The sequence below is a fragment of the Brachionichthys hirsutus genome, chromosome 3 (genome assembly GCF_040956055.1).
Source record: "Brachionichthys hirsutus isolate HB-005 chromosome 3, CSIRO-AGI_Bhir_v1, whole genome shotgun sequence".
In the NCBI taxonomy this organism is placed as follows: domain Eukaryota; kingdom Metazoa; phylum Chordata; class Actinopteri; order Lophiiformes; family Brachionichthyidae; genus Brachionichthys; species Brachionichthys hirsutus.
In genome coordinates, this window is record NC_090899.1 from 10,630,973 (window position 1) to 10,645,968 (window position 14,996).

A 14,996-nucleotide genomic window follows, 5' to 3' on the forward strand; every position below is an offset into this window, starting at 1 on the left:
GCACCTATTAAAACTCGTTTAGAGAGTCAACCCCGCACACAGATCTCTGAGTTAGTGGAGGTTGCTGGGTCAGTGCTTGTGGCTCTCACTATGCTCTCTCTCTTTTTCCTCAGATCTGAGAACTTGGTGATCCATACTTTCCTTTAGAGACGAATGTGAACCTGGTCTATTGGGACAACTCTTGGTGATGATTGGATGGAAGGGGTAGAATTAAGGGGCACAAATAAATCCATTGCACTTTCTTCTCAGAACACTGTGTTTTTGTCACTTTTTGTTTGTTCATGTTGTATGTTCACTGCGGTGTGCACAGCCCTCTACGGTGGTAAGCAGGTAATAAAATCAATAAAATAGGAATAGGCTAGGCTGCCAAGAGGGCAGGTGACGGTCACAATCACTATAAGAATAAAAATTGCATAGAACTCCAGCAGTGACTGACGTTATGTCCGTCACTGTGGAGCACGAATGCAGACAAGGTAATAGAAGAAAAAAAAAAAAAAAAAAAAAAAAAAAAAAAGAAATTCTGCAGGGGAGGGAAAAAAAAAAAATCACAAAATAAGTGCGCACATTCATTCTCTTTATATCTAGTCTACAGACGCTATAAACGCCGACTGCGCTTCTGAAGCAACATCAAATGCATGACGTCACTGATTTATAGTGTTTTAGATGTATGTCAGTGTTAAGGTTGCCATGATATTATTTATTCTTTGTTCCCCCCCTATGGATACTGCAAACATATCTATTAACACAGCAAGTGTTGACTGTCTATTCATAGTGACAGAGTCCACGGCACTGGAAAGCTTTTAGAGCTGCTATAGTTAGTAGTGACAACAGGGAGTGTTCCAGAATCCAGACAGGCCGACCAAAAGCAGCTGGAGCTGCGTCTGATCGTGACCCTAATGGTGTTGTTCCGACCAGCGTCGGCCTGGATCATATTATTGTCAAACCCAACAAAAACATCAGCCTTGTTTGTATGTTTGGAAAGTTGTCAGATTAAACTCTGGAGCAGATTCTGGGTTATGGGATAAGGTTTATCATACATGACTGTACAAAGTTATATAAATATATATATATATATATTATATACAGTATATTGGACAGTTCATGATGTTCTAACAGCCCTGGACCATTTTATAAGCTTTGTCATTACTGGATTTGGGACACTGAACTATAGAGTTGGATGGGTGCAGCCTTTATTGAGTCATAGTATGGTAATGGAAGGATAGAGACATCACACTGTCGCCACTGTGTAGCCGAGAAAATACAACTGGAGAGTGAATCAAAAAGAGTCCCCTTATTAAATGTTTGGCTCTAATATCGTGAAATGAGAAGTAGATCCAGTTAAAACTTTATCCGGATTCATCGTGATCGAAACGCACATTTGTTGACTACTATAAAGTCATTATTACAAATTCAAGGCAAAGGTTACCAGGGTCAGGATGTTGGTAATCAATGTTGAATAAGGCAGACTCAAATAAATCAACTGCATCACATTATGTGCTGTGACCTCAGTGAGTTGACCTCTCTGTGATACAAACTGGAAAGTTGATTTTTATTCCCTCACAGGTGCAGACATCTATTCCTCCATCGGCCTGCTAATAAGCAATTATTACATTCTGATGAATATATGGAGCAGCAAATGACCTTCTAGCCCTGCAGGATGAGCATATAAACAGTATAAACAGATATTGTATTGCATATTAGCTCTTCTCTTCCAACCTCAGCCGTTTAGTTAAGCATGCAGCCACCGCTGGCCTGGCAGTATTTTACCACCCATACATTAGTGACTATGAAAACAGCAATCATCAGTCAGCACCTTAATGTCAAACCACTGCTGGCTGTGAATCTGAATGCCAAAGTATGTGACTGTTGAGAGCGGTGTCCATACAGGTCTGCCCATGTGGAAGGCGAACAGTGTCTGACCTAGAAATGAATGGAAACGAATGGGTTTTCAGTGGCTTGTGAGTTATTTACAGTCAGTGTGGGATTTCTGAAGGGTTCATTACAAGTGCATAAAGGTAATGGTAAGGAAAATGTTTAAAAGGTGTTTTGTTGTTGTTGTTGTTGCCATTTTTGAACTCTGAGACATTTTTAAATTTGCACATACAGTGGGTATACAGTAGTGTATTATCCTTTGAGGTACTATTACTCCATGCACACTGTAGGTGTGTGTTAAAAGCTCAATAGCAGCGTATGTAGTGCAGACAAACACAGGCGTGGCACTGATTCAAAGTGTTAATGAGCAGGAATCAAGGTTTGGTCTGTGTCTCCTCTGAACCAAATCCTCTTAAATACTGTCATTTTAATAAGAGATTTTTGGCCAAAATGACCAATTAGACTTTTCGCCGTCCCCTGGGAGTGGAACCAAATCGCGTCTTCATGGGCTCAGTGTAGGACATTTCTGTCCATTAAATTACCATGACAACTCCCTTTGTGTCGGGATCTCTCTTTTTTTTTTTGTCACAGAAGGAGTAGCTACTTTACGACAGAGCACAATCCTAATCCGACAGCTATAAGTAGCCTTAAAGCCGCCGCTCGCCTGCGAGTTTCCACTGCACGGGGCTCCCTGTCATCAGACTGGCTTCAGTGTGCCTGAAGCCTGAGTTTCGTCTGCATCGTGTTGTGCTCACCAGGAGGCTGCTGAGCCCAGTCGTCAGCGGCAGCTAACTCTCGCTCTGTTTTTATGTACACTATGTCTTTTCTGGAGACACAAACATGTGTGGTGGATAACAAGGTTCAGTCCCCAGTGATGTTTAACCAACCACACCCTTAAGGAAATACTTGTGTCGGATGTACGGATTTAACTTCATGCTACGTTCCCTCAACATCTGGATTTCTGCAACCATCTGCCTTGTACTTCTAGTAGTGCAAACATTTTTTTTTTGAAATGCCTCTGTTTTCTGGACATTATTTTTGTTGTCTGTTTGGTTTTAAAGCCAGTCAGTGTTGACAGATTTTGCAGATAAATGCAGATAAAGAATAATTATCCATTTAACTGCAGCACACACCCAAAGTTAATTATTGACTAGCAGCAGTCCTGCACGGTGCATGCATGCCTGTGTGCAACGGGGAATGCTGCATGTTAAGGGGCATCATCACATCAACACTAGTTGCTAGCTGCAGTGTGAATGAACTCTCAGCAGGATCCTCCTTTGCATGTGCCATATATAGTAAACTGATCAGTCCATGCAGTTTCTTAAAATCCTCCCATGTGTGATATGTGTATGTCAAATGATGGGAGATTTTGAAACAGATGGAGACCCAAAGCCCACTTAGTACCCTCCTAATTTAGAAGTTGAAGGCTCATATGGTCGGTTTAGCCCTGGAGACAAAGGTGCTTCCCTCTTTCTTTCTTCTGCTTGAAGCCAGACTGTTTAGCCAGAGAGGAAAATGTTTCACGTGGGTAGTCAGGGTTATTTCTGTGTGGTTTAAATATAGAACTAAATATACAGTGTTATGCATATCTCCTGTCAGCATTTCGTTTTGGCAGTGGTACATACAGCATGCATCTGGTAATATCTGCATCCATTTCACGGACCGCCCAGCTTTAAATAGAAAGGGTGTGGATGCTATGCCTCCAGCAGCTTGCGTTTCAAGGATAGATGGTTGGCCAAAGTACAGACTCGCGGACCCCATGTTAGATCAAAGCTCACAGGGCAACCTTCGCCCAATTCATAAAAAGGAAAACAGCTATACATTAACATAGGACTGATAAAGCATGGTAGTTCAGCTCTGGTCCACGAGACGCACGAGATAACGTCTGACTTCTTTGTTCTTCACGTTTGCTGTAAACACAGTCTTCATTAATCTGAATTACATTAACAGTTACAGCAATATTGTGATTTAATATTGTGATTATGCTGCACCTACTCCACAGTCATGCTGTGAAACACTGGAAACATTTGAGAGACACCTAGACCAGCTGTACTCGGACTGGTTCGCCATAGACCTCAGTGCCGCCCCATCTGTGATGGTTGCCAAACGTTGTCCCTCGTCAAAGACGACATTGGCAGACACCTTTACCAACACTGTGCGCTTGTGTATCAGAACTTTGTATGACTGTGTGTCTGTAATCCAAGTTTGCAGCTGTTGGAGGCTCCTGAGATTTTGCAGTTCTCTATAAATCTGCGGGTATGTGGGTTGGTCAGAGCGAAAGACAGATTGACAGCATGCGTTTAACATCACACAAAAACTTCTTTCATCTGTCATATTTCTGAAGTTTTGAGACACTGAAGACCTCTTTGAAGACACTTCACACTAATTTATATCGGATGTTTCACTTTCAAGTTTCTGTGAAGGCTCATATTATGTATTCCTGCCTGTAAACGCCAGCCAATCGTACCACAAATATTTTCTTGTAGTCTCTCAGCAGGGGCTGTCTCTAATTAAACACACAGCTTAGAGACCAGAGACTAATTATCTTTCCCTGCTGTTCTGCTTCTACATTCCACTTCTTTTCCTTTTTTTGTTCTTGTCTAATATTGGATTGTTCCCCTCCACTGTACCTTTATTTCCCTCCGGCCATGCGGCGCTTTGTGCCACCTGAGAATTCCTCATACCTCCTTTTTACTAACCTTTATTATCAATCTTAACCACCCACAAGCTTTACAGTGCACTGTTCATACCATGGTGCAGCTTGCAGAGAATCAAGACCATGATTTACGGAAATCAACTGACGAATACAGGCGGAAAAGGAAAATACTGTTTAACTCGACTGCAAAGCTGAATGATTTTTACTGAGTGCATAATCAACATCAGGGAGACCTGGTTTTTCCAAGGCTGTCCATGATTCACTGGAGAAAACCTCATTGACGTCATTCAATAGAGCCGCTTCAGCCGTTAAAGGTTTGCTGGATATGGCTGTGTTGAAAAAGCGGCTGCATGACAATAAACAATTTAGAATTTTAGATGGTAAGGAAAGACAGGAAATGCTCCGTCCATCATATTTGATTCAATTAAGGTCTCCAAGGGGCTTCCTGTTTTTAGAGAATTTAGTTATTCTTGGGACCGGTCTCATGTTTAACTTAGCGCACGCCTCTGTCACTGATCGCAAGTGGGCGAGATGATTGCATGAGTCAAGAGAGGGGAGGTGGAGGTGAGGGCATTTCTCTCCAGTGAGTCGGTGTGACCCAGATATTCCTGAATATCTGGTTGCTATCTTATTCAAGGTAATTGTTTAATCCAGATTGAAAACACTTTAACTAACTCTCAGTCGTGTAAACAACCTAATTGATCCCAATGAGGAACAATTCAATTACCGCCTGAGGTGTGGCACTCTCCTTTTATCTCCCTTGGATTACGTAATATTACTGTAATTTTACACCCCTGCTGAACATATTAGCTAGTCTTATATAAGTTATCTATTAATTACAATATAAACCAGGTCTCATGCATCCTAATAAACAATTTCAAGATGGAAAAGGAATTGATGGGTTTATTTTTTCTCCTTTACTCTCTTTATTATAACACAATACATGCATATATATATGCTGTTTTCTGAAATTCCCTTGATCAGTGGTTGAGGTGGGGTACAAGGTGGGGGTAGTTCTGCTGCAGTTTAACAGCAAACACATGGAGGAAGATGAGCTGGTAATCAATATTACCAATGCAGGGTTTAATAAACTAAAAATCGCTTTGCTATTGTCTTATGAAACATGGGCACATGTGTTTGATGCCTTTGTAAGGAATGTGACCTTATTTGGTGTTTGTTCACAACAAAACTTCACAACTGTATTATTATTTTTTTGTTTATGAATTAGGATTTTTGGGGTTACTTTGCACACTGTGCAAATTAGAGCCACATGAAACTTGATGGGATTTTTTCCATTGACATAAAAACCACTGCCATCGATCAAAAGAAGGAAAACAAATATGGACGTACTTAAACTTTGTAGAAAAGCAGAAATTTGAAAATGAATATTTTACAGATTGGATTCAATGTTCTTTAATTGTAAGGGGGGGGGGGGGGGTTAGATTGTCATCATTAAACCTCTTTACTTGGGAGTGCAATGGGGTGGGGATTTTAGCCATGGTTTGTGTACTGCAGGTATAAGCCTAGGAACCAATGTATAGCTGGGATCCGGCGGGACACATGAAGGTGTGACGCACCCCTGTAAAGGAATGGGCTCGCATGCCAACAAAGTTGAAGTAAGAACTACAAGTAACTCTTAGCTCACTGTCCTAACAACACCTGATAACAGCACAGTTTGTAACGTGAGCACGGACATTTGCTGAACTCGGAGGCTTGTGTTCCTAACAGCTGCTGACACGACTCGTCTCATGTCTCCAGTCCTCACTGCCTCTGAAACAGGCAGTCTTTCAGTCTCTGTCCTGCATTTCTGCTTCTCCCACCCTGGGTTAGGCTGTAGTTCCACAGCTGCTACTAAACTGAGGTCCTCTGCAGTCAAGCGGGGTAAATATAGGTTGCCATGGGGACACCATGACACCGAAGGGCAACGCTGGCTATGGTAGCAGGATGGCATGTGTATGTGAGGGAAGTGGCATAGTCCAGGCTGTGTGGCATTCAAACTGTGTCCATCTAAGGAGGAGGTTAAACTCAAGTGTGCACACAGATAATTGTGGCTTTAGCTCTGGGGGGGGGGGGGGGGTGCTGAAGTGCAGGATTACTTTGTTGATGCTGTCCCTTTTTGCCTGCATCTTTAATAACATGCCGTGTTTTGAAGATACAATACATTTTTTATGTACTGTTATGTACTTTTACTTTTATTCAGCAATATCACACAATTAAACTATATACATACATATATATATATATATATACATATGTATATATTTGCATTGATTTGAATTCATTTTGCTCTCTCACTAGAGCAAATCTAGTAGAGAACTACCGCTGAACTTTGTTCTAGTCTCTCGTCTGAGATCAAGGATTCACGAGATTCACTGAAATGAAACTATCAGCCTTGCCGTTTTAGTCAACCCCTTCAAACAACTGAGCGCCTTGTGCCTTTGTTTTAGTCTCCTTTAGGTCACTCTCCTTCCATTATCTTACAGCTCTAATTAACATGTTAGATACGTCAGATTTCACCCGAATCATCAGGGGCCTCTTGAGTCATGATTTATGTGCTGGTCGTATGAAAAATAAATACACACCAAAGTGTCTTACAGCATCCATCCATCCATCCATCCATTTTCTTGTAGATGAGATGACCTCAATCGTCTCATCTACAGCTGCTTTATTCACCTTGTGGGTCACGGCTGTTACTGGAACCTATCCCAGCTGACTATGGGTGAAAGGCGGGGAACACTACGCCAGTATCTCATGGTCAATTGCAATAAAAAAACAACAACTTGTTTTTACATTAGTGCTTATTATTCATCCATCACTTGTTTCCCATAACAAGTTTTGTTCAGTAGAGGATGATGCTTCATTGTTTGCTCTTGTCTGACTGAACTCTCATCTGATGTCCTTCAGAGCCTCTGTGGATGTTTGCAGCTCTGCCTGCTGACTCAGTTCAATATCTGCTCTAGGCTTTTTGTTATAAGACGCCTGTCTTTATAACACCTGCCAGTGACATTGGGAAGAGATTATGTTGTCGACAGTGTTCAGATGTTTCTGTAACATTGCCAGAAATGACCTTTTTTGACAAAACTACATTTCTTCAAATGTTCTTGTCTTTATAAGAAGATACATACTTTGCTTTCCAAGAAACTCGTGTTGCACCTACTTAAGTGATGTAAGATATTTGTATCATCTTACCTTCTCCTTCTATTTATTGTAATCCACTTTTATCGACTCAATATCAATTCTCTGTCACCATGTTGGCTCATAATGCACTTTTACCTTGCATGTGTTGGTGCTGCTTCATACTGATTATTCCACACCAAATTTTAATGTTTGGATTCATACTTTAACCACCTAATATTTTCCATCTCTGTTCTTGTACTTTGTTCTTGTATTCACACTAAACGGTATCCTATCAAACACAACCACACAGTGCACTCAAACGCAGTTAGCCTCACACATCCAGACTTGAGTCATCCTTGGGGCATTGACCAGGAGTGACTGGTTGTATTTGGGTCAGAGAGGAGGTAGTCTGACTGAGCCTAATCTGATAAAGGGACTAGCAGATAGACAAGCCATCCAGATAGGATGGCAGGCAGGCTGCATAAAGCCCTGCACTATTACCGCTGCTTGCATGCTACTGTAAGGGCAAAGGCAAGGTAGTAACAGTTTTTGTCATCTGAAGTATTTCATCAACACATAAAATGCAGTTCCATTACTTTATTCAAGTCCTGTTTTATTTAAAAAAGCGTCAAAGTCTTCTGCTAATCATCAGCTGGTCTTAAGTATCAATGATTTTAAGGAACAAACCAATATTGCTCTTTATCCCATGATGCAGGACAATAGAGACACCAGATTATTGGAGAACACAGACACACAGACACAGACACGGGGAGAACATCCAAAATCTGCACATGAAGGATTCAAACCCAGAACCTTCTTGCTGTGAGGTAACAGTGCTAACCACTGCGCCAACATGCTTCCCAGCAGCCAGCATTGCCTCAGAAAATCACTTGGAGGACTTAACATCCAAAAAAATCTAAAGCTACTGTTCTTCATATTTTAATTAATTGAGCTTTATCCATGTGGGCTCAAATACACCTGAGGACCTGGGACTTTGTTCATGTTTTCATGTTCTCCATGTGTCTGATTGGGTTCCGTCCGGGTTCTCCGGCTTCCTCCCTCCACCAGCAGCATGTAATATAGTTGATGGGTTATAGGCCCTGTAAAGCGGGAACTTGTACAGGGTGTATCCTGCCTCCTGGCCAAAGTCAGCTGGGATAGGCTCCAGTCCCCTGCATCCCCATGGTGAGCAGATTAATTTTTATCACAGTCAATAATAAATGAATATTTACCCCTCCCTGTTTGAAGTTGTTTCCAGCTTGTTTATTGTTACTGAATTAAAGGTAAAGGCCGTGCTGCTTTCAGGTTGTTCCTTTCACATTTGAGTTTGCCAAACATTTAAAATTGTTGTATTTTGACAGCTTTGTAAATTTCCATCACCAACAAGTGTGTCAGTTTTTAGGTTGAAATGCTATGTACACTTATTGGGGAGACTTGAGATGAGAACATAATAGGTTTATTTTAGACTACTTTTGAAATCATTAATATTACACGTATAAACACATAAACACATCAAAACTAAACAAAGACACATCCCAGTTTGTAAGAAGACCAATAACAGATTGGATTGTGGATACTGAAGGAACCATATCCTTGTTAATGCTGCTTCGTCAAGCGAAAAGAACAGACTGGTTTTAAAAGATCCATTAGTAACCTTGTGTGTTTGCGTGTGTGTGTGTGTGTGTGTGTGTGTGTATGTGTGTGTGTGTGTGTGTGAGCCCATTTGTAACTCAGTCGCTGCAGTAGCTCAGCACTTCCTGCCCTCTACGGCGGAGCAGGGCTTCACTCTGTTTCTTTCATGTCCAAGCCTGATCATTCTAACTCTGTGGGAGAAGATTTTCTTAAAGAAGTCTTTGTGTGTGTTTGGGAGATGGAAGAGAGAGAGAGATAGGGAGAGAGAGAGAGAGATGCTGTGGTGAAGGATACTAGCTGACTATGTTCATCCTGGCTCGAGTCCAGTCTCTCAGTTCCACAGTGCTCAGTTCAGTTAAGCTTCAAAATTCACCAGAAACATAAACAACTTCCAACTTTAAAATGTTGCTTCTCATGGAAAAAAAAACGTATTTTCTCTGTTTCTTGTGACTGAGCCAAATATTTTTTTTAAGGACACTGTCTGTCAGAGTTCTCGCAGGTAGTGGTTAGAAATGATCTGCACTGTGATTCGACTCGGGGCGAGATTATTCTCAATCCTGGTAAATATAGTCTGTCATCCCCGCGACGTATGCACTGGAGAACATTGCATAATGAGTCAATGATAGTTAGTTGATATGAGACTTTGCTGTTAATGGTTAACTCGGGCCAGGTTAGAGTCCGCGCACTGCGCGATGCTCGGCCTACATTCTTCCTGTGCCTTTACTCTGCACAGAAGTGCCTTGAAGGAAACTGGATTATACGCCAGCAGAATAAACACACTCTCTCTCTCTCTCTCTCTCTCAGAGAGAGTTTGTGTCTAACCCTTGGAACTGGATTAATAAACGCTCTGAATAAACAGTTTTGGAACACTTAATCAACACAAGGACTCTCTTTGACGTGAGTGGTGTGTTTTTCTTTTGTTATCGAAGGCTCATATTTGTGCAGTGAAGACAGAGAGGGACTGCGTGCTGAAATGAGAGCTTTAGAATATCTGTCATTGCTGGCAGATTGAAGCGTCTGCTTGTTGTCTGAGCAGCTGTCCCTGGCTAAGTACAGTTTATGTTGAGCCAAGGTCAGACAGCAGCATCTGAGCATACTGCAGGACACTGATGGGGTTGGAGTGTGATTCTTATCTGCGCTTTTATGGAGATTTTTTTTTTTATTATTATTATTATTATTATTATTATTTTTACCTTGTCTGCATTCGTGCTCCACAGTGACGGACATAACGTCAGTCACTGCTGGAGTTCTATGCAATTTTTATTCTTATAGTGATTGTGACCGTCACCTGCCCTCTTGGCAGCCTAGCCTATTCCTATTTTATTGATTTTATTACCTGCTTACCGCCGTAGAGGGCTGTGCACACCGCAGTGAACATACAACATGAACAAACAAAAAGTGACAAATACACAGTGTTCTGAGAAGAAAGTGCAATGGATTTATTTGTGCCCCTTAATTCTACCCCTTCCATCCAATCATCACCAAGAGTTTTCCCAATACACCAGGTTCACATTCGTCTCTAGAGGAAAGTATGGATCACCAAGTTCTCAGATCTGAGGAAAAAGAGAGAGAGCATAGTGAGAGCCACAAGCACTGACCCAGCAACCTCCACTAACTCAGAGATCTGTGTGCGGGGTTGACTCTCTAAACGAGTTTTAATAGGTGCTGGAGTGGTGGATCTGGCATGCGTGAAACCTCCACCTAAGAACGGGGCAGCCATCCCGGACCCAACAATGGCAACATAAGCCCCCAGATCACCCCAAGCAGCTACAGCAACCCAAGAACGACCACCATGTCCCCACCAGAGCCACACGCAGAAGAACCAGTCCAGGGCCCGGGGGCGACTTACACTTTTATGGAGATGTTTTATTGAGCGATTGTCAATACACTAAAATATGCATGGCATGAACCCAAGCGTCTGAATACTGCAAATTGTATCAGATGGTTTTCAGACACATTTCTAATGTCTGCAGAGACATAGAATGAGATTCTGTCCAAGTATTGAGTTGGAAAGTTTAGGAATAATAATAATACAATACACGCTGTGCTATGTTCAAACCTGCAAATGATGTCCCCGGTTGTGTTTTATGTACTTGTCATCTCCCAGGCGTAGAATGAAGGACAGCGCCCCACATCCTCCGCCAGCCCCCCGGCCTGCCCCTCGCAACATCTTCCGAAACGCTGCCCCTGATGGGGGTGGGACAGCAGGGATGGACATCAGAGAGGACTTCCTGAGACCCGCTGTGAACTTCCAGCTGACCCTGCCTCAGGGATACCAGACCTCCCTCACTGAGGATGGCAGGTGAGAGGGCAGAGATGGCATTTACTCTGGGTGTGTCCCTCTTCTGTCCTCAACTTGTTCAATGAGCTCAGTTTTTACCCTTCTCTTATTCACATGTTTAATATGTTTACATGTTGTTTTATTTGACTGTAAAATGCCCATCCACCCACAGATACATGAGTGTATCTATAAATATGAAGACATCATCTTGCCGTGGCCTCTGGGTGTGTTTGGGCTGCTGTGCCAGTGGCCCCCCCATAAAAAGCAAACAGGTGGTCTTTTAACCACTTTAAGTCAGAAGGCATGTTTTAAATGCTTTTCTACAGTTTAATGTGTGTGTACATCTGACCTTCCTGCACATTATATATGTAAGAGTCAGGAATATACATTGAGGTATATAGAAGACAGAAACCCATGAGTTGTCAGGGCTCCTTGTTTTTCACCACAGGATATATGATGTGATAAAATAGCTTCACGTGTTCTGCGCCTACAGCTCACATGGTGACGGTATCAACATCAAAGCCTGGCAGTTGCATTTCACATGGTCATAAACAGGACAGAAATGACAGCGGCACCACAGTTTAATGAGTTTATTGAGCGAACAGGAATAACTAAACCAGCTGAAGATAAGAAATGAATGAACAAACTGTTTTTGTGCCCTCATGTCAACATATTTACATTTTTGTGGACAAGCTTCTGATTAAATGCCGAACATTTAGACCAGGGGTGGGCAAACGTTTTGACTCGCGGGCCACAATAGGTTCTAAAATTTGACAGAGAGGCCGGACCAAGAACAGATGGATGGAGTATTTGTGTGAGCTAATATAAATGACACATGAAAGCTATTGCATTAAAGGATTTGGCCTTTTACAGGTATCATTACAGAGAAAAGGTCAAATGAATGAGGTTTAATTATAATACAATTTTATTTAATGATATAATTTGGACAAGTTTGGCGGGCCGGATTAAAAAGACCAACGGGCCGCATATGGCCCCCGGGCCTGGGTTTGCCCATGCCTGATTTAGACTGAAGCTCCGTGGGAACGAGCAACGCCTGGCTGAGAGAGCTTTACCTTTACCCCATGCATTTAATACTACATTATATCCTCGTGAGTTCTGGATGGACATGCAGTCTGCAGAAGAAGCACATGCACACACACGGCACAGGACACATGTCCATGTGTTAGGAATCGTCAATGGTTTCCTTTGTAGAGGCATCGCCCTCAGTTCTGTCATTTGATCAGGCTGTTCCCAGAAAGCATCAGAGACAGTCTCTTGGTTCCTTTATGTGAGGACTGACAGGTAGTATTGTAGTATTGTAGTATTGCAGGCCACCTCACATACAAAGCAATGCCGTGATCAGCGAGCAGGTACTCGCTGATACTATTACGATGACACTGTTTTTTATGATTGCCTTTTTATTGTGGGCCATCTACTGCTTTAGTTTTCTCTGCCCTTGTTTTGAATTCCCTCGCAGAAGCAACTCAGATATTTGGTCAACAGCTATGCTATTAACATTCAACAGCTCAGTCTTTGAAATGCTAAACTTTCTGTCTGTCGATTGGCTTCCCCTCCAAACACATCAGGTATGTCTCTGTTTTGTTCCATAAAGTCTTTTCTGTTCTCATTACTGCATCTAGAGGTAAGAAGGCTTTGTAACCCTATCTTTCCTCCTGCTTCCTTCTCTTTTAACCTCTCTGTTTATCCTCCTCCTCCTCCTCCCTAACTCCCTCCCTGCCTTTCACTTTCTCACTCCCACCCGTCTCTCCCTGTCTCAGCAAGGCGCTGATGGACCTGCTGGTTGAGCTGTGCAGCCGATACCACTTGAATCCAGCGCTGCACACCCTGGAGCTGCTGTCCCCTGAGGGCCACACGGTAGGGTTTAAGCCCAACGCGCTGCTGGGCTCCCTCAACGTGGCCTGCGTCCTCATCAAGGAGAAAGTGTGGGAGCAGAAAGCGGCGCGCAGGCCAGCGCCCAAAGTACCAGAGGTGAGCAACAGTACATTCTGATACTGTGATGTCGTAAGATGTGTATTTTGAATTTTAGACGTCATGCTTGTTCTCATGGTTTTCTGAGACGTTTAATATTTTAGCATGCATGTACAATTAGAGTGGCAAGAACTTTCTAAAATAGCCCAACGCTACCCATACAGTGTGTTGGTGCAACAGTAATTCATGTCACTTTTGTGCAGCTCCTTAGCCAATAGCCCTGTGTAATACCCATCCCTCCTGTTTCTACCTTTTACCTCTGACCACTGGCAGAACGCAAGGCAGGCCCATGCTAAGGTAGGGAGCATGGGATTAAACTGGCCCAGCATGACAGTGGAGTAATCTCAGTTTAAATTCGCTTTTTTCTCCTTTTATTACCTCCCCAGTGTTCTTGCGATCTTTTCGAAGCTCTTCAGCTTATCTTCTGTCTTGTGAGGATTAGTCGCTTTCTTTCTCCATTTTACCTCTCTTCTTCTCTCCTCCTACAGTTTGAATATTTGATGAGTGCCTTACCTTTAGTTACCATGCATTATTTCGCTGCTCTTCTCAGGGCTCACTGGCTGCTCTCTCCCCCTTTGACCCTGCCTGGGTTCCGGCCAAAGAAGCGGCACTACTTTAGACATTATTATCAGACATCCCTATTTCCTTTTGTGCACCAGCAGTCGTATTCTTTAAATGAACTTGCGATAAACTGGATCTTAAATTAAGCTTATTTGAAGGATTCATTTAGAGTTAGTGCATTCTGCTAAAACACTCCATATCTTTTTTCACGAAGTCTGTAAATGTTACGTTTTTTCTTAAATTGTTTAAGGAACTTAATGATCATTAAGTATTATGCTGAAATTGGGATTTTTTTCTGTAATAAAACTACCATCATTAATTTCATTTGGCTGGAGAAAAAGTAAGAAGCACCCTTCTTAAAAATCAATATAATTTAATACCAGCATAATATTGTCAGAAGTCACTGGTTGGATTCAGCAAACAATCATTAAACATGTGTCAACTTTGCATCCGGTCAGGGGTTCAATGAATTCCTTTTAAGAGACAGACTTTAACCTCATGAAACTACCGTTTCATGGTTTTCACTGGCACCTGAGGAACGAAAGAGCTGTCAGAAATTATAAAACTTCATTGATGCTCGAATGTGTTAAGATCTCTTTAAATGAGATGCCTCAGTGTGATACCAGTGTCACAGTGTAATTAACCACAGCTTTTATATTGATGCAGGTGCTTTATGGCCCCAGGTCGATGTGTTGCTGTGCACCGTTCATGAGCAGCTGCTGTTCCTGACAGTACAGCTTGTTCTTGTTCTGTGTTGTGTCCATAAGGGTCAGGGTTAGTTTACTAGTTTAGATATTTAATTTAGAATATATGTTTTCATTCAATAAGCATTTTGCAGCTTCAACATATTGATGACAAAGACTTTTCAAGTGACTTCTAAAATTTGTT

At 42.1% G+C, this 14,996-nt stretch overlaps 1 protein-coding gene and 1 long non-coding RNA gene across 2 annotated transcripts in view; both read left to right on the forward strand.

Moving 5' to 3' along the window:
- LOC137917608 (uncharacterized) overlaps positions 1–1,645 on the forward strand; it is a 9,490-nt gene extending 7,845 nt beyond the window's left edge. The window contains exon 3 of the long non-coding RNA XR_011106666.1: positions 114–1,645. This is a non-coding gene — a long non-coding RNA (uncharacterized lncRNA). The remainder of the gene's footprint in view (positions 1–113) is intronic.
- Positions 1,646–11,153: 9,508 nt separating this feature from the next.
- cobl (cordon-bleu WH2 repeat protein) overlaps positions 11,154–14,996 on the forward strand; it is a 31,429-nt gene continuing 27,586 nt past the window's right edge. Inside the window, exons 1-2 of the mRNA XM_068755721.1 lie at positions 11,154–11,579; positions 13,337–13,547. Coding sequence (XP_068611822.1) covers positions 11,365–11,579; positions 13,337–13,547 — 426 coding nt within the window. The 5' untranslated portion in view covers positions 11,154–11,364. The remainder of the gene's footprint in view (positions 11,580–13,336; positions 13,548–14,996) is intronic.